The sequence below is a fragment of the Nomascus leucogenys genome, chromosome 7b (genome assembly GCF_006542625.1).
Source record: "Nomascus leucogenys isolate Asia chromosome 7b, Asia_NLE_v1, whole genome shotgun sequence".
Classification (NCBI taxonomy): Eukaryota; Metazoa; Chordata; class Mammalia; order Primates; family Hylobatidae; genus Nomascus; species Nomascus leucogenys.
In genome coordinates, this window is record NC_044387.1 from 3,894,246 (window position 1) to 3,919,928 (window position 25,683).

Consider the following 25,683-nt stretch of genomic DNA (forward strand, 5'->3'; position numbering starts at 1 on the left):
CGCTGAGAAGGGTGGCTCCCGATCCCACCTGGAGGCAGCAGCTGAGCCAGCCCTGCAGCCATCCAAGCTCCGCAAAGGAGTGGAGGTCTCAGTGACAGGTGGAAAAAAGGCCCCAAGAGGACAAAAGAATGCTGCTTTTAAAGCCTAATCTCGGCTGGGCATGGTGGCTCACACCTGTAATCCCAGCACTTTGGGAAACTCAGGCCAGCGGATTACCTGAGGTCAGGAGTTCAAGACCAGCCTGGCCAACATGGTGAAATCCTGTCTCTACTAAAAATACAGAAAGTAACTGGGTGTGGTGGCATGCGCCTGTAGTCCCAGCTACTCAGAAGGCTGAGGCAGGAGAATCACTTCAACTATGCGGGTGGAGGTTGCAGTGAACTGAGATTGTGAGATCGTGCCACCGCACTCCAGCCTGGGCAACAGAACACATGATGAGACTCTGTCTCAAAAAAAAAAAGGCTAATCTCTAAATTCCAAAAGAAAATAGGATTCTATCAACTGGTTCAACTGAGAAGAGAAAGACCATTCAAGCCCCTTGCCAAGCACTCAACAGCCCAGGGGGCACCAGCACCCACCCACAGAGAGATGGCCCTGGAGTCCCTGCAGGACGCTGCAGAAAGGGCTGCCGGGGACATCTGTCATCCTGGCCACACTTATGTCTGTGGAAACTGATGGCTATCAGCCTCATAAATGTGATTTCACCAGGTAAGACTCCAGCCCCAGATGGCACGAGCCAGCAGCCCGAGTCCCTATCCACCGGAAGCAGGGGGCTGGGCCCAGCTAGTCCTTGTCCTCATGGTCAATCCAGGCAGCAGAGAAACTGCGCCAGGTAGCCCTCTGACCTCCCGTCACGGTGCTGATCCAGAACTATGCACAATGATTCCAACGTGTCCTCAGAGTGAATTACGAGAAAGTGAACCCATCCTAACGCACAGAAGCAACGCTTCCAGCACGGAGAGCGTCCAGGGTCTGGCTGCCCGTCCCACCAGGATAGCAGATCCTTTCTGACCCTCTGCAAGCCCCTCGGCCAGCTCCAGTCCTCCTGTGCACCCACTCCTCAGCCTCCCTGGGTAAGCTGGGAAGGTGGCCAGGGTACAGAAACAGCGCTGGGTGTCAAGGCCGGGGACCTGGAGGACCCCGCTTAGTGGCTGGCTCTGGGACCTGGACAAGTCATGTATCACCCTGGCACCTGTCAGACAGGGTGCTCACCTGCCCATACGGTCACCTGCCTGTGTGGCCTGGTCTTGTGGTTCTCTGGGTGTTCCCATCTTGGCCCCCTGACTGGCCGCAGGGGTCCCTGCGATGATTTGGAGGGGCAGCTGGAAAGGCTGTTCTGGTGGCTGGGTGGGAGGGGTGGCGCTCAGAGGGTTCAGAGCAGGAAGAGGGGCCTCCCATGGGTGTGCCCAAAGCCAACCTCACCTAGGGCTGAGCTGCCTTGAGGGGAGCCTGTTTTTCTCTCAAAATGTGGAATCCTCTCACCTCTGCACCCCCGTGCCCGTACTGACCACCAGGCCCAGAACATCAGGGCACCACCTCCCCCTTCCAGACACAGGGCCAGGCCCATGGGCTGCAGGATGAGAGTCCCTTGGGTGGGGGACCTTTGTGGCATAAAAGGGAGATTCAAAACCCAGGAAAATAAAGTCGGAAGAGGCACTATGTCCAGAGGCAGCCAAGTTAAACACCAGTCCCGGTGGCCAATCTCCCCATGTCCCCGCCTGGATTGTTCCAGAACCCTGAGGTATGGAGACCTGCTGTGTCGCATGGTCTCTATCTGTAGTTAGTTCCCACGCCCACCCTGGGATTGAAAACGTGCCCCTCTTGGGTGCCTGCCACTGACTTCACTTCCCCCACCCTGCGTGTCTCCAGGGGAAAGGCACGCTCTCCCCCCGGGGCGCATGCGGACCCAACTTCCCTGCTGCTTTGCCTCGACGCCAGGCCACGCAGTCCACAGGAGGCGGGAACGACAGGTACCTAGGTGACTGGGCACCGCACTCAGGGCAGCAGAAACAAACCTGGTGCAGTCAGAAAGCCTAGGTCCCGATGCACTGGTTACCAGCAGCGGACACAGGCACAGCAAACCACAGACAGCAAAACAGCGCTGGCCGGGCTGGAGCCACTCCGAAGCGCTTCAGAACATGTGGGGCGCCCCTCCCCACCCCCGGCCCCAGCTCCCCGTGCTGCCCCCTCCCCCCTGGGTTTGCAGGGCACCAACCCTCCCCTCCCTCCTAGGAGATGCCACCTCACCCGGGACCAGGACAGCCCCAGCCTCCATCTCCAGTCCGGCCCTCCTAGCCCCCAGGGCAGGACAGATGCCAGGGTCAACTGTCCTGAGACCAAGCTCCACTTTACCCCTGGTCATCTCTGTACCAGAAGCCTCCTGAGACACCTGACCCACCCCCCGACCAGAGATCCCTCACCATCCACACAGGCAATGCCCCTTCCTCTACCAAGGGCCCCCCAGAGGGCCAGGAGCCTCCCCCTACCCCAGCCCTCCTCTGGCCACTGCCCCCGCCACCCCACAAATGCCAAGGATCCCTGAACACACCTGGCCCCTCACACCCGTGTGCTTGCATTCCTGCCCTGGCCTAGAATGCTCTTTCTTTATCATCACCCACCCCACCCGCCCACTTCCACCTGTCCTTCCACAAAAACAGGGGCAGGGAAAAGGGGCCTGCCAGGCAGGTATGGCCTGTGGGCAGAGCTATGGCAGGTGACAGTGTGGACCCAGGCAGAGAAAGGTGTGCATAGGGTGGCAGGGAAGGGAGAGCACAGGACACACAGACCTGGGGCAGGAGCACGGCAGGCAGCAGCTGGGAAGGGACTGGTGGGATGCTGGGGAGGGGCTGGCGGGATGCTAGGGAGGGGCTGACGGGATGCTGGAGAGGGGCTGGCAGGGTGCTGGGGAGGAGCTGGCGGGATGCTGGGGAGGGCTGGCGGGATGCTGGTGAGGGGCTGGCGGGATGCTGGGTATCAAGGCTAGCTTCTGCTTGATGGTGAGCCCAGAGGCTCCCATTACATTATTAAAAATAACGAAAATATGGCCGGGTGAGGTGGCTCATGCCTATAATCCCAGCACTTTGGGAGGCCGAGGCGGGCAGATCACCTGAGGTCAGGAGTTCGAGACCAGCCTGGCCAACATGGTGAAACCCCGTCTCTACTAAAAAAATACAAAAATTAGCCCAGTGTGGTGGTGCAAGCCTGTAATCCCAGCTACTCCGGAGGCTGAAGCAGGAGAATCACTTGAACCCAGGAGGCAGAGGTTGCAGTGAGCTGAGATCGCACCACTGCACTCCAGCCTGGGTGACTGAGCGAGACTCCATCTCAAAAAAATAAATAAAAATAATGAAAACAGACAAGAGGACCATGCACAGACCCCCCAACAGCAGCACAGACCCCAGGCCAATGACGCATCCCATTCTATGCCCCGGAAGCCCAAATGATGAAAAGGGGAAGAGGTCTCAGCCCACAAGCCTCCCGCCTTAGAAGGCTGTCCCAGCATTGAACAGCCTGCTATGGGAAGTCACTTAATGCAACGCTAGCCCACCTCTGCCTGCCCGCCGTGGGACTCTCGGTAGGCCCTGCAGCAGGGGTCGGGGGCGGGGGGGGGAGTCCCAACTGCCCTCCCCATGCAGCAGGCCCAGCGGAGAAGAGGCAGTCAGAGAACACCTGCCGAATGGTCAAGAACGACACCATCCCTTTCCCCGTCCAGCTGCAGAAATGGGGCTGTCTCTCGCCAAGACCGCCTGCAACAAGGGCCGCCCGCAAGGAAGCTTCTGCTTGACGTGAGGTTCCGGGGAGAAGGAACCAGGCGGGGGAGAATCCCGTGGTGGTTCATCAGGCCTCAAAGTCAGAACTTACGACTTTTTAAACGTTTCAGTACAATTTACCTTTCTGCTACTGGTAAAGAGGAAAGGTTTGCAAATCAAGTAACAGTAAACAAGATTTCGATGTTACTTAAGCAAACACGTTACTCTCAAGTATTTGAGAACGGTGTGGATAAAACCAATTCCTTTTATGTTTTTGTTCAAATGCTTTCTTTTTTGAAAGCCCGCATGGAGAGTTCTAATTTAGGTTATGTTGGTGAACAAAAATAATCACAATGTGGGGTTTATATCTTCTAATTATACAGAATTTAGGACAAAATATTCACGTAAGTGATTCTGGAATACTTTATAAATAGGTCATACGGGCTCTTTTTATTGCCAAAATTCTTGAACCTCAGTGCAGCAGAGTCACTGTCTCCATGTGGAACTGAAAGCAAGGCAGGCAGCCAGCAGCCCCTCCACGATGCTGGCCACATCCTGGAGGTGCCGGGTGCAGTGCCGGCCAACAAATCAGCCGATGCTGGGGTTTTTAAAGCCCCTTGCAGAGCTGGTCACCATACATGTGGGCCGCAGAATTCCAAGACTCTCAGGAGAGAAATCCTGCTTCTGCAGGCGTAGAGGATGTGGTTCCTCCCTGGTGCAGTCGGAACAGTGAAAACATTCAGGAAAGAGACTGAATCGAGCCCCTCCCAGCTGTGAATGACTGAGTTCAGCACACAGCCACAGGGGGGCTTCTTCACCTCGCTCACCATGACTCAGGGCAAACAGCTCACTTCACTCTTTTTTTTTTTTTTTTTTTTTTTTTTTGGAAACAGGGTCTCCTCCCTCTGTTTCCCAGGCTGGCTTCAAACTCCTGGGCTCTATGGATCCTCCCGCCTTAGCCTCCCAAGGAGCTGGGACCACAGACACACACCGCTGCACCCAGCTCTGCTGTTTTTAATCATACAATTAAGCAGTCATTTAAAAATACACACTTGCCCAACTTAAAAGAACCACACTTATTTATCAATTAAGTCAGCTGGGCTGGTGGCAGTGGCAGTGAGCCTCATTCCCTAGGGCACTCTGGGGGGTGCAACCCTATGGGGACTGTCCTCCATCTGTGGCACCACCTAACCTGAGCCCCGGTGGCCCTGCTGAGCTGGGCGTCAGGATGGGGTCTCGACTCCGGTGACATCAACCAACTTTCCTGGAACGTGCTGTGATGCCCTTGACAAGTGTGGGGACTTGGGGGCAAGAGGGAGGGCCTTGCTGTGTCGAACCTGCAGGCGCAGGGGGGGACATACCAGTCCTGGGCTGGGCCCTAATGTCCCATTGAAACCACAGATGCTTTCTGACTGTCCCTGGGCACGGCTAACTGAGGGGCGCGGGGGGCTAACTGAGGGTGCAGGGGCTGACAGGTGCGGGGGCTGACGGGTGCGGGGGCTGACGGGCGCGGGGGCTGACGGCGGGGTTGCGGGGGGCTAACTTAGAGGTCGGGGGTTGGCCTTTCTGGGTTTTTTTTTTTTTTTTTTGAGACAGAGTCTCGTTCTGTCACCCAGGCTGGAGTGCAGTGGCTTGATCTTGGCTCACTGCAACCTCCGTCTCCCGAGTTCAAACGATTCTCGTGCCTCAACCTCCAGAGTAGCTGGGATTACAGGCGCCCGCCACCACACCCGGCTAATTTTTATTTTTAGCAGAGACAGGGTTTTGCCATGTTGGCCAGGCTGGTCTCCAACTCCTGACCTCTGGTGATCCACCTGCCTCGGCCTCCCAAAGTGCTGGGATTACAGGCGTGAGCCACCGTGCACGGCCCGGGGGTGGCCTTTCTAAGGGATGCAACCTAGGACTTCAGCAATGTCCGTTGGCCTCTGCCTCATGGAGCTTCAGTAACATCGTCCAAATGAATTTGGTAAATCTGTCCAAACCAACAAACCCCAATTTTCTGATGCAGCAGTAATGTAACTTTTTTGAGACAAGGTCTCACTCTGTTGCCCAGGCTGGAGTGCAGGGGCGATCACAGCTCACTGCAGCCTCAATCTCCCAGGCTCAAGCGATCCTCCCACCTCAGCCTCCCAAGGAGCTGGGACTACGACATGCACCACCACACCCAGCTAATGTTTTTTATTTTTAGTAGAGATGGAGTCTCACTATGTTGCCCAGGCTGTTCTCAAACTCCTGAGCTCATGCAATCCTCCCCCTCTCAGCCTCCCAAAGTGCTGGGATTACAGGCATGAGCCACTGCACCCAGCCCTGTTAATTTCTGTTTAAGTCCCTGATGAGAGAATTTAAGATAAAGAGAGATTTCACTATCACACACTGGACCCCGTGGCTGAGAGGGGAGCAGTTTCCCACCTTAGGCCATTCCAGGGCTCTTGCCTTCTCTGGCTGTTTTTTGTTTTTTTTTTTTTTTTTTCTTTTTAAACAGAGTCTTGCTCTATCACCCAGGCTGGAGTCCGGTGGCACGATCTTGGCTTACTGCAATCTCTGCCTCCCAGGTTTGTGCAATGTTCGTCCCACAGCCTCCTGAGTAGCTGGGATTACAGGCACCCACCACCATGCTGGCTAATTTTTGTATTTTTAGTAGAGACAGGGTTTCACTATCTTGGCCAGGCTGGTCTCAGACTCCCGACCGAAGACAATCTACCTGCCTCAGCCTCCCAAAGTGTTGGGATTACAGGCGTGAGCCAGTGCGCCCGGCCTCTGGCTGCTTTTATAAACTAGTAATGTCCATCGTCCTTAGCTGTCCTCAGACAACACTGTGGACTCTCCCCCAATCTCTCTGAGTTCCTCCTCCCCTCACCCATGCACGCCCTGGCGGGACCTCTGCTGCTCTCTCCCTCCCCTGTTGACACTCATCTGGGCCCAGCCCGGGTTTCTCCCCTCCCATTCCCCTCCACCAGGCCACCAAACCAGGCCAGTCATGAGCAACCGGCAGACACCAGCTGACTGGGTGTTAACGGCAGCAGCCCAGGCCTGGTCACACACACAGTGGCCCAGGTCACCTCCTCCTTGGGACGTGCTCCTGGCCAATCCCAGCCCTCGCGGTTAGTGGAGCGCTCACCCATCCCCAGCACCTCCTCAGCTCTCTGCCAAGGACCGGCTGGAGGAAGGGCACTGGGAGAGGTCCCCAGCACTCCCGAACCCCACCCACCAGCCATCTTCCCCCAGCTTCCCAATCAAAGCCTCCCACCAAGAGGAATCAGGCCGAGGGCCATCCATGTGGCCCCACAGCTGTCACAGCCAGACTCCCAGCTCGGCCCCTCTGGACGCAGGAGGCACGCAGGACACAGGGCTGTCCAGGCAGCCCAGCAGCCGGTGTAGATGTGGGCGCAGGGCTCTGGCCCCCCAGGCCAAGGCTCTCCTGACTGCCATGGCTCTGCCCACCCGGGCCAACAGTGGGCAGGAATCATCCAGACTCAGGGCTCCCATCCAGGACCCATCCTGCAAGACTGTTGTGGGAGTTACAGGAGACGACAGGGCCTCCCCACCAATACACATCGCAGGAACCAGGCAGCAGGGAGGGCCACAAGGGGAGCTGGCTGAGGGGGTAGGGAGAAAGCTGCAGAAAGGGTGTTGACAGGAGGCCTCTCTGAGGGGCTGAGGGAGGGGAGACAGTCAGGCTGCTGGGGAGCAGGGCGGGGGCTGAGGTCCAGGCAGCGCAGCAGGCCTCAGCGTGTACACAAAGCAGGTGGGTCACCTAGAAACCTGAGGAGTGGGCTGGGCCAGAAGAGCTAAGGATCCACCCTATGAGGCCCACGAGTGATCTTCTAAAATACTTAAATAAAGCAAACAGAGCGGGACTGGGGGGTAGCCACAGGGCATGGGCCCTGCAGGCAGAGCTGGGAACTCTCAGACAACCGCTTACTCATCTGCAAAGCATGGGCAGCATGGGCCCTTCCAGGGTCATTGCAGAGGTGGCAGCCACCCCCCACATCCCCTGGCCCCAGCAGATCTTCAGATAATAGGGCCACCCACTCACCTTCTCCCTGGGTAGCCCTCCCCATCCCCCAAACAGCCTGGCCCCACACTGGGCCATCTGCCCTCGGGCCACGTGAGGCACAGCCCTCACACCCACAGCTCCCCCATATCAGAGCTGCCCCCACACCCAGGGCTCCCCCATATCAGAGCTGCCCCCACACCCAGGCTCCCCTCAATCAGAGCTGCCCCCAAACCCAGGACTCCCCCCAAGAGCCAGGGCTGCCCTTTTTAACAAGGCTCCAGGGCTTTCGGGAAGGCAGCAGCGACTGGAGGGACAAGGACACTGGGCCAGGGTCTCCCAGCTCTGAAAAGGTCCTCCCTGGAGCACCAGCAGGCTGGGGAGTGTTGCCCATCCAGGTCCCCCCGCCCCCCACCACCCCTGCTTCTCCCATAGGTACTGACGGAGCACCTGCTGCGTACCCAGCCCTCTGCCCAGCGCCACAGTTACGAGCTGTGGTTCCACTGCCAGGGGCCAGCACTTTACACAGGACATCTCAAATGTTTATGAGAACTTTGCTGTCGCCAACCTTACCGTAGGAGGGGGTGGGGGGACGCTGGCAGACGCTGGGTCACCAGCCCCAGGCCCCACAGCTATGACAGGATCTGGGAAGAAAGGCTTCGGCTCCAGCACAGCCTGGGCCACATCCAGGCTCTGCCCAGCCCGGACCAACGCCAGTGTCACATGCCCTCCAGAGACCTGTGTCAGGGAAGCCTAAGGACCCCGGGAATGGAGAGGGCGGGGCTGGGGCTCCTGGATCAGGCCGGGGAAGGAGGACGGACAAAAGGGTGGGCACCACGCAGCTCCAGGAACTCTGGCCACCCCTGCCCCCCAACCAGAAACATCTTCAGATCGCTCATTCTCCAAAGGCAGCTGATGGCTAAGACTGCGAGGGACGGGGCAGGGCCTTTTAAAAGCTTAGAATGCAGCTGGCCAGAGGCCACAGCTCCCCTTTTGCCCTCTATAGTGGTTTGACCCACTCTGCAGATACCAATATGAACGGCACTCACCCAGGGAGGGTGCTCCAACAAGCCAGCCGGGTCTGCCCCGCATCCACAGAGCTCAGCAGGCCTGCCACCTCCCTGCCCTTGCGTGGTGCTGCCTGGAGGGATGGAAGACAGACAGCCAGACAGGGACGGAGGTGTGCTGACCTCAGCTCTGCCCCTGTTGACCCAACGGCTTCTCATCCATCGGGTTGTGGGGGACAATGGGCAGTCACCGGGGTTATCTGGCTTCTCCTACGCTCCTAGGTTCTGACAGCAGATGGGGTGGCTGCGGGTGACCCCCCAGGGCCCACCCACCCTGAGTCACAGCTCTAGATGTCGGGTTTAGAGAGAGACTCTGGGACAGAGCCCCTGAAGGCAGCTCCATGGGGCTCCATCAGGGCTGGGGCTGTCCCAGAGTCTCTCTCTAAACCCGACATCTAGAGCCAAGTAGACACCACCCACTCCCTCCCAGCCTGTGCCCCTCCTGACCAGGCCCTGGCCCCCTGGACCCTCAGGCCTTTTGCCAACCTGTGATGTGAGTGCGTCTGCCCAGACGGGGAGGATCAGGAGCCCTGTACCATCCTCCCGCGGCCCCGCCCCAACGCCCGAGCTTCTGGCCCACACGCCTGTTTCACTTCCTCTCCACCAAACATCTGCCACCTCCACAGTTGGGCAGGTCAGGCTCCAGGGGCCAGCAACGACCACCAGTCAATTCCACCTGTTTCAACCCTACCTCAGGCCAGTGCCTCTGGGTCCCTCCCTCCCGAGCTGGGGTTGGCTGAGTGTGCCTGCCTAGGATCCTCCCCCAGGACAGGACAGGACAGGACAGGACAGGACAGGACGGAGCCCTGCCCACTGACCCCCATCCAGCCCACTGGCCCCCTGCCCTGGCCTGGGCTGCCTGCCGGGCACGCTGCTGGGGGAGGCCCTCCCCTCAAGCCTTTGTCAGACCCTGACTATCCCCCTAGGTGGAAGAGAAGGGCTACAGAAACCAGGCAGTAGACACGAACCTGGGCACTGAGGCCGGGACAGGACCCCAAAGGGCCTCCGCCTCCCAGAGCTGATGGCCCGGTGTCACTCCGGACGGCTGGGTTTTCGGAACAGCCTTCCCCTTCCCGCCCCTACACACTTAAACCTGACAGTTTCACTTCTTGGGTGGAGAATGTGTGAAATGATTCACACACCTCGCTGGGGTCCAGCAGTGGCTGGGGACACAATGTCACCTTCTACTCTGGAGCCCCAGAGCACTGGCTCATCACAGCCCAGCAGGCACACACGCTCCACAGATCACAGGGGCCTCCACTCTCGCGGGGTCCACTCCTGCTGTCAGCTGAGCATTCCCCCAGGGCAGGGGATAATCCACATCATCAGGGTTCTGTGGCAAACAAGAGCCACTGGGTGCAGAGTGGGCTGAGAAAGCACGCGAGGAAGTAGGCGACCATGAGCACAGGCTTTGTCCAGCACCACGGGGTGGCGACGGTCCGGTTCTTCCCAGGTGAGAGGCTGGGTTCTGGGACACCGACGGGATGTGGGTGTTGCTTCAGACTTTTAAACACCAAACTCCCCACCCAGGGGCCAAGGTCTACACACACCTTCCTACCTCTGCCCATCCAGGTCCCAAGTGCCCTCAGAGCTGCAGGGCCTCGGCTCCCTCCTCGTCAGCTGCAGGGCAGGAAGACAGAGGACCCTGCGGGCCATCACTGCTCAGGCCAGGCTCACCCCAGGGCCGCTTTCCCCAGCAGACAGGTAGGGGTTCCCCCCAACTCATGTCCCAGCAGGGGCAGCAGCCAGTCACCCTGAGAAGCTGAGACCCCACCAGCGATTCAGCCACGCCAGAGCTCTGGGTGCAGTGGGATACCTGGCTCCTTTGTCTGTCCCCTGAAGGCCCTCGTCTCTGTGCCATTGGGCAAGGCCCTCCCATGACCCCCACGTTTCCCCAATCCTATGGAGTGTGTCTAAGGAAGCAGGTGGAATTGGCCTGGCTCCCCCAGTCTGGGGCCTAGAGCAGAGCCCGGGGAGCCAGGGCTGCCCTCGCTGGGGAGGGGAGGGGAGACAGAGGAAGGGACAGAGTCCCTCCGAGGCAGTGTCACCCAGCAAATGCCTCCAACCGTTGCACCAGACTGAGCCAGCCCACCAATCTCAACCTGGAAAGCAGGGAGGTGCCGATGGGGCCCAGCGAGGATGGGGGTGGGGCACGTGGGGCGGTGGGGAGGAGCCAGGGCGAGGAGGGAGACATGGTCAGCGGGAAGGCAGGAGGATGGCCCCAGGTAGGGGCACAGGCAGGCAAGTGGGCCACCCTTTAAGCTGCATTCCCAAGAATGCCGGCATTCCCAGCAAGGGCAGCCCTGGCTCTCCGGGCTCTGCTCTAGGCCCCAGACTGGGGGAGCCAGGCCAATTCCACCTGCTTCCTTAGACACACTCCACAGGGTTGGGAAAACATGGGGGTCATGGGAGGGCCTAGCCCCATAGCACAGAGACGAAGGCCTTCGGGGGCAGACAAAGGAGCCAGGTATCCCACTGCACCCAAGATGTGGCTGAACCCCAGTCCTGGTCCCAGAGGAGCTGCAGGCACATGCTGGTTGGGTCTCCAGGAGCCTTACACAGAGGCTGACCTTTAACAAGCTGACCTGAGAGGCCGGTCCCAAGCCATCCCCACTCCTGTGTCCTACAAACTCCTGTGCCCCTCCCTCATCGCTCCAGGGAGCCCTCCTTGTCACTCCCTCCCTGGCAGGGTCGGGCCCTTCCCCATCCCATAGACCAGGCTCTCTTTACCTTTCCACCTCCCAGAAGCTCCCTCCCACCATGTGTGCCCTGAAGGCAGAAGCATCATTCAGGTGGCCAGGACAGGTGATAAGAGGCCAGCACCCCTCATGGGACCCCAAACACAAGGGTAAAAGTCTTGTATTCCAGGCAAGGGCTTTGGGGTGCTGTGACTGGAGGCTTCCCGGGTCTAGGGCCGAAGTTAACCCAACATCAAGAAAACAAGACAGGCAGCCGGGCGCAGTGGCTCACGCCTATAATCCCAGCACTTTGGGAGGCCGAGGGAGGCAGATCACCTGAGGTTGGGAGTTTGAGACCAGCCTGACCAACATGGAGAAACCCCGACTCTACTAAAAATACAAAATTAGCCGGGCATTGTGGTGCGTGCCTATAGTCCCAGCTACTCGGGAGGCTGAGGCAGGAGAATCACTTGAACCTGGGAGGTGGTTGCAATGAGCCACGATCACGCCATTGCACTCCAGCCTGGGCAACGAGAGCGAAACTCCATTTAAAAAAAAAAAAAAGAAAAAAGAAAGAAAAAAGACAGGCTCCACTCAGATCCCCAAAATGCTGCCTGGAAAACACCACCGACAAACCAGCAGACGGGGTGGGACCACCTGGTTCTCTCTCCTCCCAAAACTTCTGCAAGGGCCTGACGCATTCCTGAATGAAAGACGCTTAACAGAAAGGCCAGCAGATGCGGCTCTGTAGATCTTTTCAAAGGCCGTCCCCTGCCAGGGTGGCAAGTTCAGAGGCGGAGAGGGGACAGACCTGGCCAGGATAGAGTCGGAGATTTGTCTGCACTCTAAAGCGTCCTGCCGGCAGCCTTTCTCCTCCTTACCCGAGGACACCGGACTCCGGGATGCGTTCTAAGTCAGCCCCACTTTCACGTCTCAAAGCAATGCCAAGCCCGTGCCCGTCCCTGCGGGGCCGGGCTGACTAAGCACAGCAGGGAAGTCCCTGGTTCTCCTGCAGCCTCCCTCCCCTCTTCCCTCTAAGTCGTGGAACCATGTTGGGGAGGTGGCAGCCCCTCCCCAGCCCCAGCCAGCCAGCCATGCTGCGACAGCATACCGGGAGCCCGGGCTCGAGGCCAAGGGATCGGGAACTGCTTCCCGAGGGGTCCCACTAACAACTCCAGTCCCCCTACAGAGACACACCGGGACTAACAATTAAGTAGATGGGTGACAAGCGGTGGGAGTCTGGCTTCCTGCTGCTTGAATAGACACGAATTGATCAGCAAGAAAGGAGACAGAAAGATCCATGTAGGAAAAGGATCACAGTTCATCAGCAGCGCAAACTCACACTTTGCTCAATACAGGTACAGGAGGCTACACGCAGACACAGGCAGAGACATGTACATACGTGTGCGTCAGCTCACGCATGCATTTCCTTGCTGTCAGCTGAGAGGGCCCAGAAGCAATGACACCCCAGTAGTGACGAGCGCACCCGTTACCTGGATCTTGGTTTCCGATTCTGCCCTCCAACAAAAGGAACCCGGGCTCCCTGCAGAAGGGGCTGACTCTAGGCCTGGGCAGGGAATGGAAAAGCTGAGCCTGGAGTAGGGCCAGAAAGTGAGGAAGGACTCACACCACCCACCGTGAAGGGGTACGTCCAGGGAACCCAACGGCCAGCACTGGAACAAGTGAGCAAACAAAATAATGGCATTCCGCATTGACCTAGAGGATTAAATGAGTATCCACGAACCCACATGGATAAGTAAGCAGCTGCATAAACTGATAAATGGGGAGAAGAGACAGACTCCCCTGAAGAAGGCCACGTCAGTGACACAGCCACTGTGCCCTCAAGGAGGCGGCCATGACTCCCCAGCCCTTAAGTGTGGCTGGGTGTAGTGACTCCTCCCAAAGGCGACAGTACTGGAGGGAGGAAACACAAGAACTGCCGTGAAGACCCCTGACAAACACAACTCAGGCGGGTGGCCAAGTCAGCACCAGCAGCCGCTGGCCACATCAAAGGTGCGCGCCTGGTGTGACGCAGTAAGAGGGCACCACACCCCTGTGGTCTTCCTCCCGCTAAGCCAGCGCCCCAGACTCACCATGAGAAATACATCCAAATTCCAGCAGAGGAATTCCAATTGTCCAAACAGACAAATTCCAATGGATGGAGATCCCACAATCTACCTACTATTTCTTAAGACTGTCAGAGTTATCAAAACTAAGAAAAGTCTGAGAAGCTGTCACAGCAAAGAGGAGCTTACGGAGACATGACAGCTAGATGTCACCTGGGACCCTAGATGCAGTCTTGGAACAGAAAAAGGACATTAGGTAAAACCTAATGAATCTGAACAAACTATGTACTTTGGCTAATGATAACGTATGAATATTAGTCCATGGATTGTAACAAACCTACTACACTAATGTAAGATGTTAATCACCGGACAAACTGCAACTGTTGGTAGGGATAATTTGGAAACTCTGTATTATCTCTGCAATTTTTCTATAAATCTAAGACAGTTTTTAAAAAATAGAGTTGGCTGGGTGCGGTGGCTCACACCTGTAATTCCAGCACTTTGAGAGACCGAGGCGGGTGGATCACCTGAGGTCGGGAATTTGAGACCGGCCTGACCAACATGGTGAAACCCCATCTCTACTAAAAATACAAAATTAGGCAGGCATGGTGGCGCATGCCTGTAATCCCAGCTACTTGGGAGGCTGAGGTAGGCGAATTGCTCGAACCCAGGAGGCGGAGGTTGTGGTGAGCTGAGATCGTGCCACTGCACTCCAGCCTGGGCAACAAGAATGAAACTCCATCTCAAAAAAAAAAAAAAAAGAGAGAGAGAAAGGTGGTCGCCAGGGGCAGGGAGGAAGGGTCCAGGGAGTACCTAAAGTGTCTAGAAGGCCCAGGTTCCTGTTTGGGTTTTGATTGTGGTGATGGCTGCACAACTCGGTGGACGTACTAAAAGTCCGTGAACTGTGCACTTCAAATGAGTGTGTTGTATGGTGTGTGAATTACACCTCAATAAAGATGCTGACGAACACACCTCAGCCAGGTGGCCAAGGTCAACACCAAGAGTGAGGAACAAACAAATTCACTCCCAGCCTGGCCCCTGGCCCTACCCAACTCCACAGCCCAGCTCAGACCGAAGCCAGGGTCCCAGGATACCAGGCACAATGAGGTGCCGCTCCAGGTCGCTGGACGTGAGCAGAGACCCCTAACTTCAGGAGCCCACCTTCTAGAAGGGAAGCATGGTAAACAGTAGACAAACCAGAACCTCAGGAAGAGGAGAACAGTGACAGCAGAGGCACAGCTGGGGCACTCACGGGAGGCCTCCCTGGCGAGGGGACATGGAGCAGAGAGGTCCCAGGAACGGCCGGCCAGCAGGGGAACTGACCAAGAGAGGCCGAGCCATTTCCTGGAGCCTCCTAACCACTCAATGCCCAGCATTGAGCTTCTCCCACTGCAGCTTCTCGGGAGTTTGGTGGCACGGGGTCCCAAGCAGAGTCTCTTGTCCCTCCTGTTCCCCAGGGACAAGTAACAATTCACCAAGCACAGGGCTTCACGGTTTCCCAGCAGCCCCACGCCCTGCCTCTTTGGACCTCACTTGACAGAGGGCAGTGACTCGGCTGCTGCAAAGTGCATCCCAGAAGCCCTCACTCCTCGACCACCCATGGCCTCCACACCCAGCCCCACCCAGCCCCAGCCAAGGCCCCACCCAGCCCCAGCCAAGGCCCCAGCACTGCTCCTCAGTAGACCTGCTTCCTCTAGGGAAGTGGCATCCAGGCCTCTCCACCCACCTGGGCCTCCCTGTGGGAGGTGGTGCAGACGCAGCCACCTCAGGCCAGAGCCAGCTCTCAAGCTCTGGCTTCTATACCCTAGGCCAAGGCCCTTGTTTACAGGTGACCAAACTGAGGCCCAGAGAGGTTAGGTGTCTTGCCCAAGAACACACAGCAGCAAGATCAAGCATGCTCTCCACCCAACCCCCGTGCATATGGCGCTTAGGTTAGAAGCACAGCCCATCGGCCCAAACCCACCTCTACCACGCAGCAACCTGTGGCCCTGGGCAAGTTGCTGAACGGCCCTGTGTCAGGGCTTCCTCCTGTGTGAAATGCAGCTAACAAGAGCACCTACCTCCAGTTGTTAGAAAATAAATCGTGTATCATGCTTAGAGGGCTGTCTGGCCCCGAGCAGGACATGCTGTCCAAATCTTGCTATTTACTGCACGTTTGACAGCAAAGAGAGAAGTCTCATCATGACTTTAAGTTTATTGCTGATATTTCTCTCACAAAATCCCCCTTAGAAGAGGATCATCAGGAAGGCAGAAAGGCTGCAATGTCTATGAGCACAGCCGTCGGGGCAAAGCGACCCCCGTGCAAAACCCAGCTCTGCTCCGAAATGAACTGGGGACTTAGGCAAGCAGCACTGCCTCCCGGTGCCTCAGTTTCCTCATCTGTAAAACGGGGTGAAGTATGCTCTGCGGACTTTGTTGAGACAATTCGTGTAAAACACTCAGCGCAGGCCTGCTGTGCAGAATGAGTGATTTCTATTACTATTATTAATGTTTTTGATAGGCCGGTACTTCCCGCCTTTCCTGTGTAACCACAGGGGACTTTAATCACTGGGCTTAAACATAATCACAACCCTAGGTTATAACTCAAACGCCAAACAATCGGAACAGTAGCCCTGTAGACAGCACTGTCATTAGTGGCGAATTACCAGCCCAAAGTGTCCGCCCAGGCCTCTGCCACATGCTGAGGCACCAAAGGCAAAACAACAGGGCTTTCTCCAATTAGGGAAACAAGCATTTTCTTTTTTCTTTTTCTTTTTTTTTTTTTTTGAGACGGAGTTTCGCTCTTGTTGCCCAGGCTGGAGTGCAATGGTGCGATCCCGGCTCACCCCAACCTCTGCCTTCCAGGTTCAAGCGATTCTCCTGCCTCAGCCTCCCAAGTAGCTGGGATGATAGACATGTGCCAACACGCCCGGCTAATTTTTTGTATTTTTAGTAGATGCGGGGATTTCTCCATGTTGGTCAGGCTGGTCTCGAATTCCCGACCTCAGGTGATCCGCCCGCCTCGGCCTCCCAGAGTGCTGGGATTACAGGCGTGAGCCAGCGCGCCCCGCGAAACCCACATTTTCTTGCGCCATCTCTGTCTCTAAGAGAGTCTGAGTGACCTGCCTTTAAGTTCTCAAGTTAAACTATTACATTTCCCCAGCAGCCAAAGGCTCCAAACAGGTGACAGGCTGGCCTGGGCCCCACCCGCTGGGCTGGGTTAGGCCTGTGACACTCTGTTCACATAACTGTCCCCTTGGGAGATCCAGGCCTCCTCCCAGACCCCCAGCCACACCTGACGGTGGAGGACTTGAACTTTTCCTCCTTTACAAGCAGCATTTTTCAGGACCATTGCTGTGCCACCAAAAGCCAAAGAAAAGGCAGATCTAAACCCACCGTGGTGCCTAAGAGACCCCAGGCCAGCCTGCGGGATGCCCAAACCAGAGGCCTTTGAAAGCACTGTGACTGGTCCACTTGGCCTCGGAGGCGCCCGGCACCCTCTGCCTTCTGCCTGTTACTCACTAAACCCGGCCACAGCTTCTCTCCCACAATTCACTGTCAATTTTTGTCGGAGCAGGGATGCTCTGCCACACACCCCAACACTGTCCCTGCTGCCCCGGGCTTTCTGCAGAGACGGTCTCCTTTCCCCTAAAGAGGCCAGGCAGCAGCCTCTTGGGCCGCCTTGCAGGGGAGGAGGCAGGAACTCAGGCAGGGGGCGACCAGGCCACCCAGCCAGTCCCTGGTGTCTTCCCTCCCAGCCAGCACACGCCCACACCAACAGGAGCTCTGTAAATACCCAAGTCCCCGCCATGGCCACTAGACAGGAGCCCCCAAACCTGACACACAGAAGCCCACGTACGGGGAAGCCTCCCCAGCTCCCTGAGATGGGCCAGCCTCCTAAAATGAGCCCCTGACCGCAGCCCCGTCATGACAGGACTGGAACCCCAATGCCAAACAAACCCCAGTAGATTCGGCTACCAGAGAGAAATACCTAAACAGAGAAACATGGGGAGCTGGAAGGGGGCTTCATGTGGCCCCCAGGGAGGGGAGGGGGCACACGGATGGCATAATCACTAACACGGATCACACCATGGGACTATCAGGGCCCCAGGTTCTCCCCTAACAGGGGTGTCACCAGGCCCTGTCAGGTGGGGTGCTGCTGTTTCTGTAACATCTCTAACATTGCTCTGATACTCTCTCCAAAGAGAAAACAGGCTTCAGGCTGGCAGCCCTCCCTGGCAGCAGAGGCTCACTAGCCTCCAATAACACTTTGTTTTCATTGAGCCTGAACCACTATTCTATTCTATTCTATTCTACAGCAGAAATGGTGATTCAGGAAAACTGGCTCTGATTCTCCTCCTTCGTTTTCTAGTTGGTGACGGTGAAGCCTGGGAGAGCGGAGAGCAAAGGTCACCTGACGCCGGCGCCGGGCTCCACAGATAAGAGGAGGGTACTAAGGGGAAGGCCTGGAGGGCCGGTGGTTTGGAGAGAGACCACCTGGTTCTTTCCCAGTGAAGGGTCCTCCACCTCCCTCAGCAGGAGACCCAGAATAAACAGCCTCCCAGGGCTATGTGGAAACCCACCACAACTTTGAGACTTTCCCGTGCTCTCCAGAGTGCAAGACAGACATCACCGGACAGGCCCCGCCTGCCCCCAGGCTGCATGGCTGGGACAGCCGCACTCCACGCATCAGCCACAGGGGCAGCTGAGAGGAAAGAGCAGCAGAGCAGAGGGCTGGTGGCCCACTGAGACCCCAGGTGCCCAACTTCCCAGGCTCCAGGACCAAGCTGCATCTCCCTGTGAGCCCAGCACGGTGAGGACTGTGGGGCTTCGAGGTCTGCCCCGGAACCACAAAGTGCTGCAGAAGGGTCCGCACGGCTGCCAAGGCAGGAGGAAGGCAAGACAGGCAGGGCCCCTTTCCTGGACCAGGCAGGAGTCTTCGGAAGGGTGTGCAGAAGGAAGGAGGGGCAGGGTTACTGAGGTCACTCATCTGGGGAGTCCCAGCTAACAACAGGGGAACGTGGTTTCACCCCAGCACGGGGCAGAGGCAGCAACTGAACATACTCCCTGGCCAGACTGTGCATCCCCAAATGGGCCTGGGACACAAAAGTCAGGAAGACAGACTTCAGACTTCAGGCTCAGCCACAGCGCCCAGGGCAGAGGCCATGACTGACCTCCTAAACCCATTCTGAACCCCAACCCAGGGCAAGCCCAGGCTGAGGGAGGCCCACATCACCTCATTCGATCCTCTTACCTGCCCCTGCCCACTTGCTAGTGAGGAAACTGAGGCCCAGGAGGCTCACTACCTTGCCCAAGGTCACAGAGCAGGAGGGTGAAGGAGGCAAGTCCCAGACTCCTCTCTCGAGCACTGCCCTCGACTTCTGAGGCAACAGAGCCCTGACCCTGACCTCCCTCCCAGGCCCAGCCCCAAGGCAGGGCTGCACTGGGCTGGGACTCAGGCACCTCCTTTTTGGCGTGTAGGAGAGACACCTCTGAATTTTCATCTTAACCCACACAAGGCAGGCAAGAAGGGAACCCCATCCTGCAGAAGGTCTCCCCCAAACCGAATCTTTCCTATCTCAGGAGAGGCAGGGTTGGCAATAGCCGAAAAAGTGGACTTGGATCTGGGGGAGTCACACTCAGGTCCCTGGCCCCGTGGCACTGCTGCACCTTCTGCCACACAGCCAACAGGGCAGGGGCACCAGCCCACCCGGCTGCGGACAAACTGGCTCTCCTCTCTCCCTTGTCCAGGGCCTGGCAAGGGTGCAGGTCCTGCTCTGGACATGTGGAGCCTCAGGCCGGGGTTGCCACACTGAACCCCACGTTCTGGCAGGCGCACGGGCCTGGGCTACAGCCAAGGTGCCAGCCCGCCCCAGCAGAGCCCCATGAGCTCAACATCCCGAACAAAGGGAGAGGAGACAGGGCAGAAAGTGGGGTGCACGCAGGGGGCAAGCGCCCACAACTTTTTGGAGAGATCGTCTGTAGGGAAGCAAGGGGTTGGGGCGCCCTCCTCCTCTCCCGTCCCAGCCGGGAGTGGATCGGCAGGACGACATTGGCGGGCCCGGGCCGATACCGTCCCCCTCCAGTGGCCCAGCGTCGGTGACCCGGTCCGGCGACCCCCACCCCAGTCCGGGCCCCGCAACCCCGGGATGTCCTCGTCTCCCCCACCGGCGGGCAAAACCCGGACCAGCGGCCGCCGGTGCCCACGGGGGGCAGCCGTGACGCGCGGGACCCGGGGGCGTGTGCGGGGCGCGCCCGCGCAGGGCCCTGCTCGGAGGGTCGCCGGCTCGGGCCCGGACTGCGGCGGCGGCGGCGGGGAGAGCACGGCCGAGTGCGCCGGGTCGCGGGCCGCCCGCCCCAGAAAGGAGCGTGTCCGCGGGGCAACCAGGTCGGGTTGGGTGGGTGTCCGCGCGCGCCGCTTACCCTGAGCGGATATCGGGGCCAACTCTCATCCACCCGCCGCGGCGCCCCCCTCGCCGGCCGCCCGGCCGCGCTACACCTGCCGCCCGCCCGGGAGCCCAGCGGCGCCGGGGAGCCGGGAGGAGGCGGCCCCGCGGGTCCCGGCCACGAGCGCGGAGGCGGCGGCGGCGCCAGGTCGCGCGCTCGCGTCCGGCTACGCGGAGTCTGCGCGCCCCCGACCCCGTTGCGCAGCCGCTGCCCCGCCCCGCGCCGCACCTTAAAGGGGCCGCGCCTTAAAGGGACCGCGCCTTAAAGGGGACGCGCCCCGCGCGCCACCCGGGCCCCGCCCCCGCCCCACGGCCAGCTCGGGGTCCGCGGGGGCGCGCCTGCCCTGGCGGGTCCGCGTGCGCGAGCTCGGTCACGCGGCGCGGCCTTTGTTTGGGTGGCCACGTGTGCACCCGCCGCTCGCACCCACGCGCACGCGCGGCCGCCGCGGGCCACGGCCACGCCGTCCCCGCGCTTGCCACGGCGGACGCCACGGGCTCAGCCGCGCACGAGCACGCTCGCTGCTGTGGCCTCGCCCGGGCCCCGCGAGACCGCCCGCCTTTCTAGAGATGGGTCAGGGACTGGGCTGCCGGTGGAGACCCGCGTCCCGGGCAGAAATGCCTTTCCCCGAACGCCTCGCGGGGCGCCGGACGCGGCCCCACGCCGGGGCTGGACCTGCAGCCCGCGCTGTACGGGACGCAGCACGAACCCCGCTAGACTCGCGCAGTACCTGGCGTGCCCACCCCAAGGTGCCCAGGGTGCTGTCTGTCCCCAGGATCTGGACCTCTGGGCCTACCCTTTCTCTGAATCTCACCCACACCCCTGCATCTCCCCAGGCACTACCTGCGGGGCAGGACATCCGTAGAGGGGAACCACTCTAAGCCCACCTATCCCCGGGTTCTGGACCGTCTAGAAGAAACCACCCACCACCCCGCTTTAAGGCTGTCTAGCTCACAGGAGACTGCTCAGTGAAGGAGCAGAGGGGATCACCCTGCAGAACCCTAGGTTTAGGGGACACGCTTTAGTGTCTTACCCAGGAGGATGGTTGCGGGGGAGTTGGGGTGGGAGGGTGGAGGAGAGAACCAGAGTGGAGAAAATAGACAAGGCCTGGAGGCTGTTTTTGCCCAGCCCTCTCTGCCTTTCCCTCCCCAGACTGGGTCCTCTGTGCTCTGCCCCGCCCTTCCTGTGGCTCTTGCCTGCCCCAGTGCCATGCCCTCAACTCACCGACCTTGGGAGTCCCACAGGCATCTCCAACCTTTCAATCCAAAGACTCCAGACCTGGATCCGCCCTCCCCACTTCCTTCTGTCTCAAGGGCCCCAGCTCAAGTGCACCTGAAGCTCCCTGTGGCAAGATTCAGGGCCTCTCTTTGATCCCCCTCCAGGTCTAGCCCTGATGGACCTGGGTTAGAGGCAGGCACTCAGGTGAGCTGTACTTCTCCAAGGCTCAGGTTCCTGTCTGCAGAACTGGGGACCCAGTGATTTCAGGGTAAAGGATCCAGCGCTTCCACAAGGGCTGCCCAGCGGCGTCTGTCCTGTGCCTCCGCGGGCAGCATGGGGTGCGATGGCGCGCTGTCTGCAGGACCGTCTCTTCCCAGGATGGCGGAGATGACTCACATTTGTGCCCAGAGCCCCCATCCAGCACCAGGCCTGACCGCCAGACCTCTCTGGCTCCCCCTCCCCGCTGCCCAAACCCTCCAGGCTTTCCTGCCTTATCTCTGTCCTCCAGGGAAACAGGATTTGTTTTTCCCAAACACAAGCTCTACTTTCCTGCCTCCCACTCCCTGCTCTGGCTATATCCTCCCAGGGATACCTGCCCTACACTAACTCTACCCAGCCTGCCAGGCTCAGCTCCAGAGCTGCCCACTCCAGGAAGCCCTCCTGAGCCAGCCTGGTCAGAAGTGAACCCGGACACCCACCTGCCAAGGCTCTGGGGGAGGGCGGGGGCCCTTAGGGCACCTCCTGCCTCAGCGCTGTGACCACATTTTAATCGTTTTCATTGTTGACTGTGCTCCTTCCTGTCTCCTCTCTCCACTCTCCCCGACAGCCCAGGTGAGCTGCTCCTGGGAGCAAATGCCCAGAGCTTTCCTGTGCGAGTCCCTTGCTGCTGTCCCCACGTCTCAAGACCTTGGCCAGGCTACGTGTCATTGTCAGGGTCATTTTCTACACAAATGACTCACCTCAGCCAAGCCCCAAAGGCAACCTGTTTGTGCGGGTGCAGCAGTGGCAGTCTCTCTGCCAGCAGGACACCTGCTGCTTCTCACCTCTCATCTCTGAACCTCTCTGCTTCTCCCTGTGGAGAAAAAGCCTCCATCCTCACAGCAGCGATCCCAAAGAGAGACCCCCTCCTGCCCCACACCCCTCTAGCAAGTCTCCTGGAAGGATTCTCATCGCCCTGCTTGGTCATGTGTCACGCTTGAACCAAGGGGACTGCAGGGGCAGAGGCCAGGGTGCTGTGACCAGCAGTGCCATCTGAACCACTGGGGCTGAGGCAGGCAGTGCCCCAACAGAAAAGGGGCTGCAGCAGACAGCGCGACGCAGAGCAAGCGCCCGAGGAATGTTCATTTCGTGAACGGCCAGGATTAGAAGTGAGCAGGCAGAAGCCAAAGGGAAACCAGACGAGGGCACCCAGCATGCCTAGCCCCTCATATCCGGCCCACCCTCCAGACATTTGCTGGGTGCCCAGTCCCTGCTCGGTAGGGGCGCAAAACTGGTGCAGTGCAGAGTCAGACAGAGCCCCTGCCTGGTGGACAGGCATGGACCACACACCCCACAAAGGGGACACTTGATACTGCGTGGTGCCCACCACCCTGCTCCGTGGCTCTTCACAGCCATCCTATTAGCCCATTTACAGAGCAGCGTTTATGGCTGAATTGTGTCCCCCCAAAAATTCATCTGTTGAAGTCCTAACTCCCATACCTCCCAATGAGACTGCATTTGGAGACAGGGTTCTTAAAGAGGCGATGAAGGTAAATGAGGCCCTGAGAGTGGGCCCTAACCCAACAGCGCATGTGTGCTCATAAGAGGAGGAGATGGGGACACGGACACACACAGAGGGGGGATCGCGTGAGGACACGGAGAGAAGGCGGCATCTGCACTCCCAGGAGTGAGGCCTCAAGAGGAACCAGCCCTGCAGACGCATTGATCTCAGACTTTCAACCTCTGGAAGCATGAGGAAATGAAGCTCTGTTGTGTAAGCCACCTGTCTGTGGTGTTGGTTACACCAGCCCTGGCAAACTCATACAAGGGCACAGGCTCAGAGTGGCCGCCAGACCCTAAGGGTCACATAGCAGGTGATGGCAAGGCCACCGCCAGCTCCCCCCTCCTCTGCTCAAAGCAGAACCAGACACAGGGATGGCAGGGCAGGGCTGCCCCGAGTGGGCACGGCAGAGCCCTGAGCTTGGTGGGTGTCCTGGGAAGGAGGCTTGGAGCCTGCTCACACCAGGGGCTAGCGGGGCCCTCAGACCCTGCCTCCCGGCCTCAGAGCCTTGAGGGGAATCGGGGGCAAGATGACAGGACTCGAGAGGAACCGGTGACAAGTGGAAGCAGGGGTCTCTATATAGTCTGACGCCCCTGCACTGTCCACTGGCTCCTCAAGGCCATCCTGTTATGTTTCTCTGTGGCCAAACAAAGGCATGGAAATAAGTCAGTGGGAAGCAGGGGTGTGTCAGGGGCAGGCCAACCCGAGTTCACATCCCAGCCCCCCGTCACCTTCTGAGACGGGACCTGGCACCAAGCAGGTGCACCTGGAAGGTTCGTACCTTAGCATGTAGTATCCAGGCTGTCACTCTGCATGCACAGAACTGCATATTTTATTACACGGGACGCCAAGGCACAGAGGGCTCAGGAACCTGCCCAGGGCCACCGAGGAGAGGTGGGAAGGAAGCACTCCAAGCCCCGGGGTGTGCAGACTCTGGGTTCCAGGCCGTTCCCCACGTCACCTCTTCGCCACCCCCCAGAGATGGCAGCACCTGGCACCAAATGGCACTGGGAAGTGCATGCGGTTGCTATTTTCATCCTGATTAGGGGAGAAGGGGTGGGGCCAGGGCTAGGGAGGAAGGCCCCTGGATCTGGAGCGGTGAGAGGTTTGGGCGAAGAGTCCCAGGCTGGGAGTCAGGGTTCCTGGAGGAGACTGAACAGAGCGACAGCTGGTGGCTTTCAGCTCTGGCCCGGAGATGGCAGCATCCCGGCCAGAGAGCTGAGGGGCCCAGTCCCACTCCTCAACAGTCAGGGCTCCCAGGAGGCGGCCTCACTCTCACCTTTGCTACCACTCCTGGCACCGGGTTGCTGCCATGAATCAGTGGGAAGGTGGTGCTTCCTTAGTCCCTCCTGAGCTGACACCTGCCTCCCACCCGTGAAAATTCCAGGAGCTAGAAGTGTTTTAGCTCCAGATGCATCTGGGTCCTTGTGCCCTGGCATGGGAGGGTCAGTGGGCAGTCCACCCCCAGTCTCCCCTGCTACAGGCATGTGGGAGGCACCCCATAAGGGTCATGGTTGGGGGAAGGGATTCAGGACAACCTCATCTTTTTTATTTTATTTTATTTTTGAGACGAAGTCTTGCTCTGTCACCGAGGCTGGAGTGCAGTGGCTCAATCTTGGCTCACTGCAATCTCTGCCTTTGAGTGATTCTCCTGCCTCAGCCTCCCCAGTAGCTGGGACCACAGGTGTGCACCACCATGCCTGGCTAATTTTTGTATTTGTAATAAAGATGGGGTTTCACCATATTGACCAGGCTAATCTTGAACTCCTGACCTCAGGTGATCCACCCGCCTTGGCCTCCCGAAGTGCTGGGATTACAGGCCTGAGCCACCGTGCCCAGCCAACCTCATCTTTTTTAGAGAATTAAACTGAGGCTGAGAGCACCCCAAGGATGAACTTATCCTGACCTCTCCTTGGTGCCAGGCCCTATGCTGTGGACATGTGGCAGGGAGGAACACTCAAGATGGTCCCTGGCCTCAGGGAGCTTCTTATCCAACAGAGAGACAGAGGCAGGCAGGCAATGAAGTCACAGTGTGGTCAATGATGAGACAGAGAGCCACAGAAGGCTGAGGAGGGCTTCCTGGAGGCGGTGATACTCTAAGAGAGGCCAAGGAGTGACCAGAGTTTAACTAGGATAAGATAGTAGGAAGAGGATTCCAGGCAGAGGGAACAGCACATGCAAAGGCCTGGTGGGAAGAGAGAGAGCTCCACTTGTTCTGTTTAGCTGGGAAAAGGCAGGAGCTGCCATGAATGACAGCCCACATCCCAGGGCGGGAAGGAGCCATGGCTGGGTTTCAAGCAGGAACGACAGGATCCCATCAGTGCTCTTTTGGGTATAGACTGGAGGCCTCCGGGTGATAAGCAGGTGGGAGGGGGTGCTGTGCTTTGAATATTTGTGTTATATGTAAAATGTTTATTTAGAAACAGAATGCTTGTTCCCTGGTGCTGCAAAGAAACAGCACTCAAACATAAATTTAGTTCTCTCAGCAAGGCTATTTTTACTTTCTGCAGAAAGGGTGCTCATCACAGATGGAACAATGGCGAGAGCACACCTGAACAAAGGAGGGAAGCAATTTTTATCCCTTACACAGTTTGTCCCTGCTACTGTGTCCTGTCTCCATTGGCTGGAGCCAGACCTCACAATCTAAACTAAAACCCGATTGGCTAACAGTTTAAAACTTTTCTAAAAAGGTAAAAGTAATGGAAAGACAAAGGAAAAGAGGAAGTTGC

General features: G+C 58.4%; 1 protein-coding gene across 1 annotated transcript in view; it reads right to left on the reverse strand.

The window, feature by feature from the left end:
• Positions 1–20,116, reverse strand: part of GRAMD4 (GRAM domain containing 4) — a 101,042-nt gene extending 80,926 nt beyond the window's left edge. Inside the window, exon 1 of the mRNA XM_012507680.2 lies at positions 19,957–20,116. Within this exon, the coding sequence (XP_012363134.1) occupies positions 19,957–19,985 (29 nt within the window). The 5' untranslated portion in view covers positions 19,986–20,116. The remainder of the gene's footprint in view (positions 1–19,956) is intronic.
• Between the last annotated feature and the right edge of the window lie 5,567 nt (positions 20,117–25,683).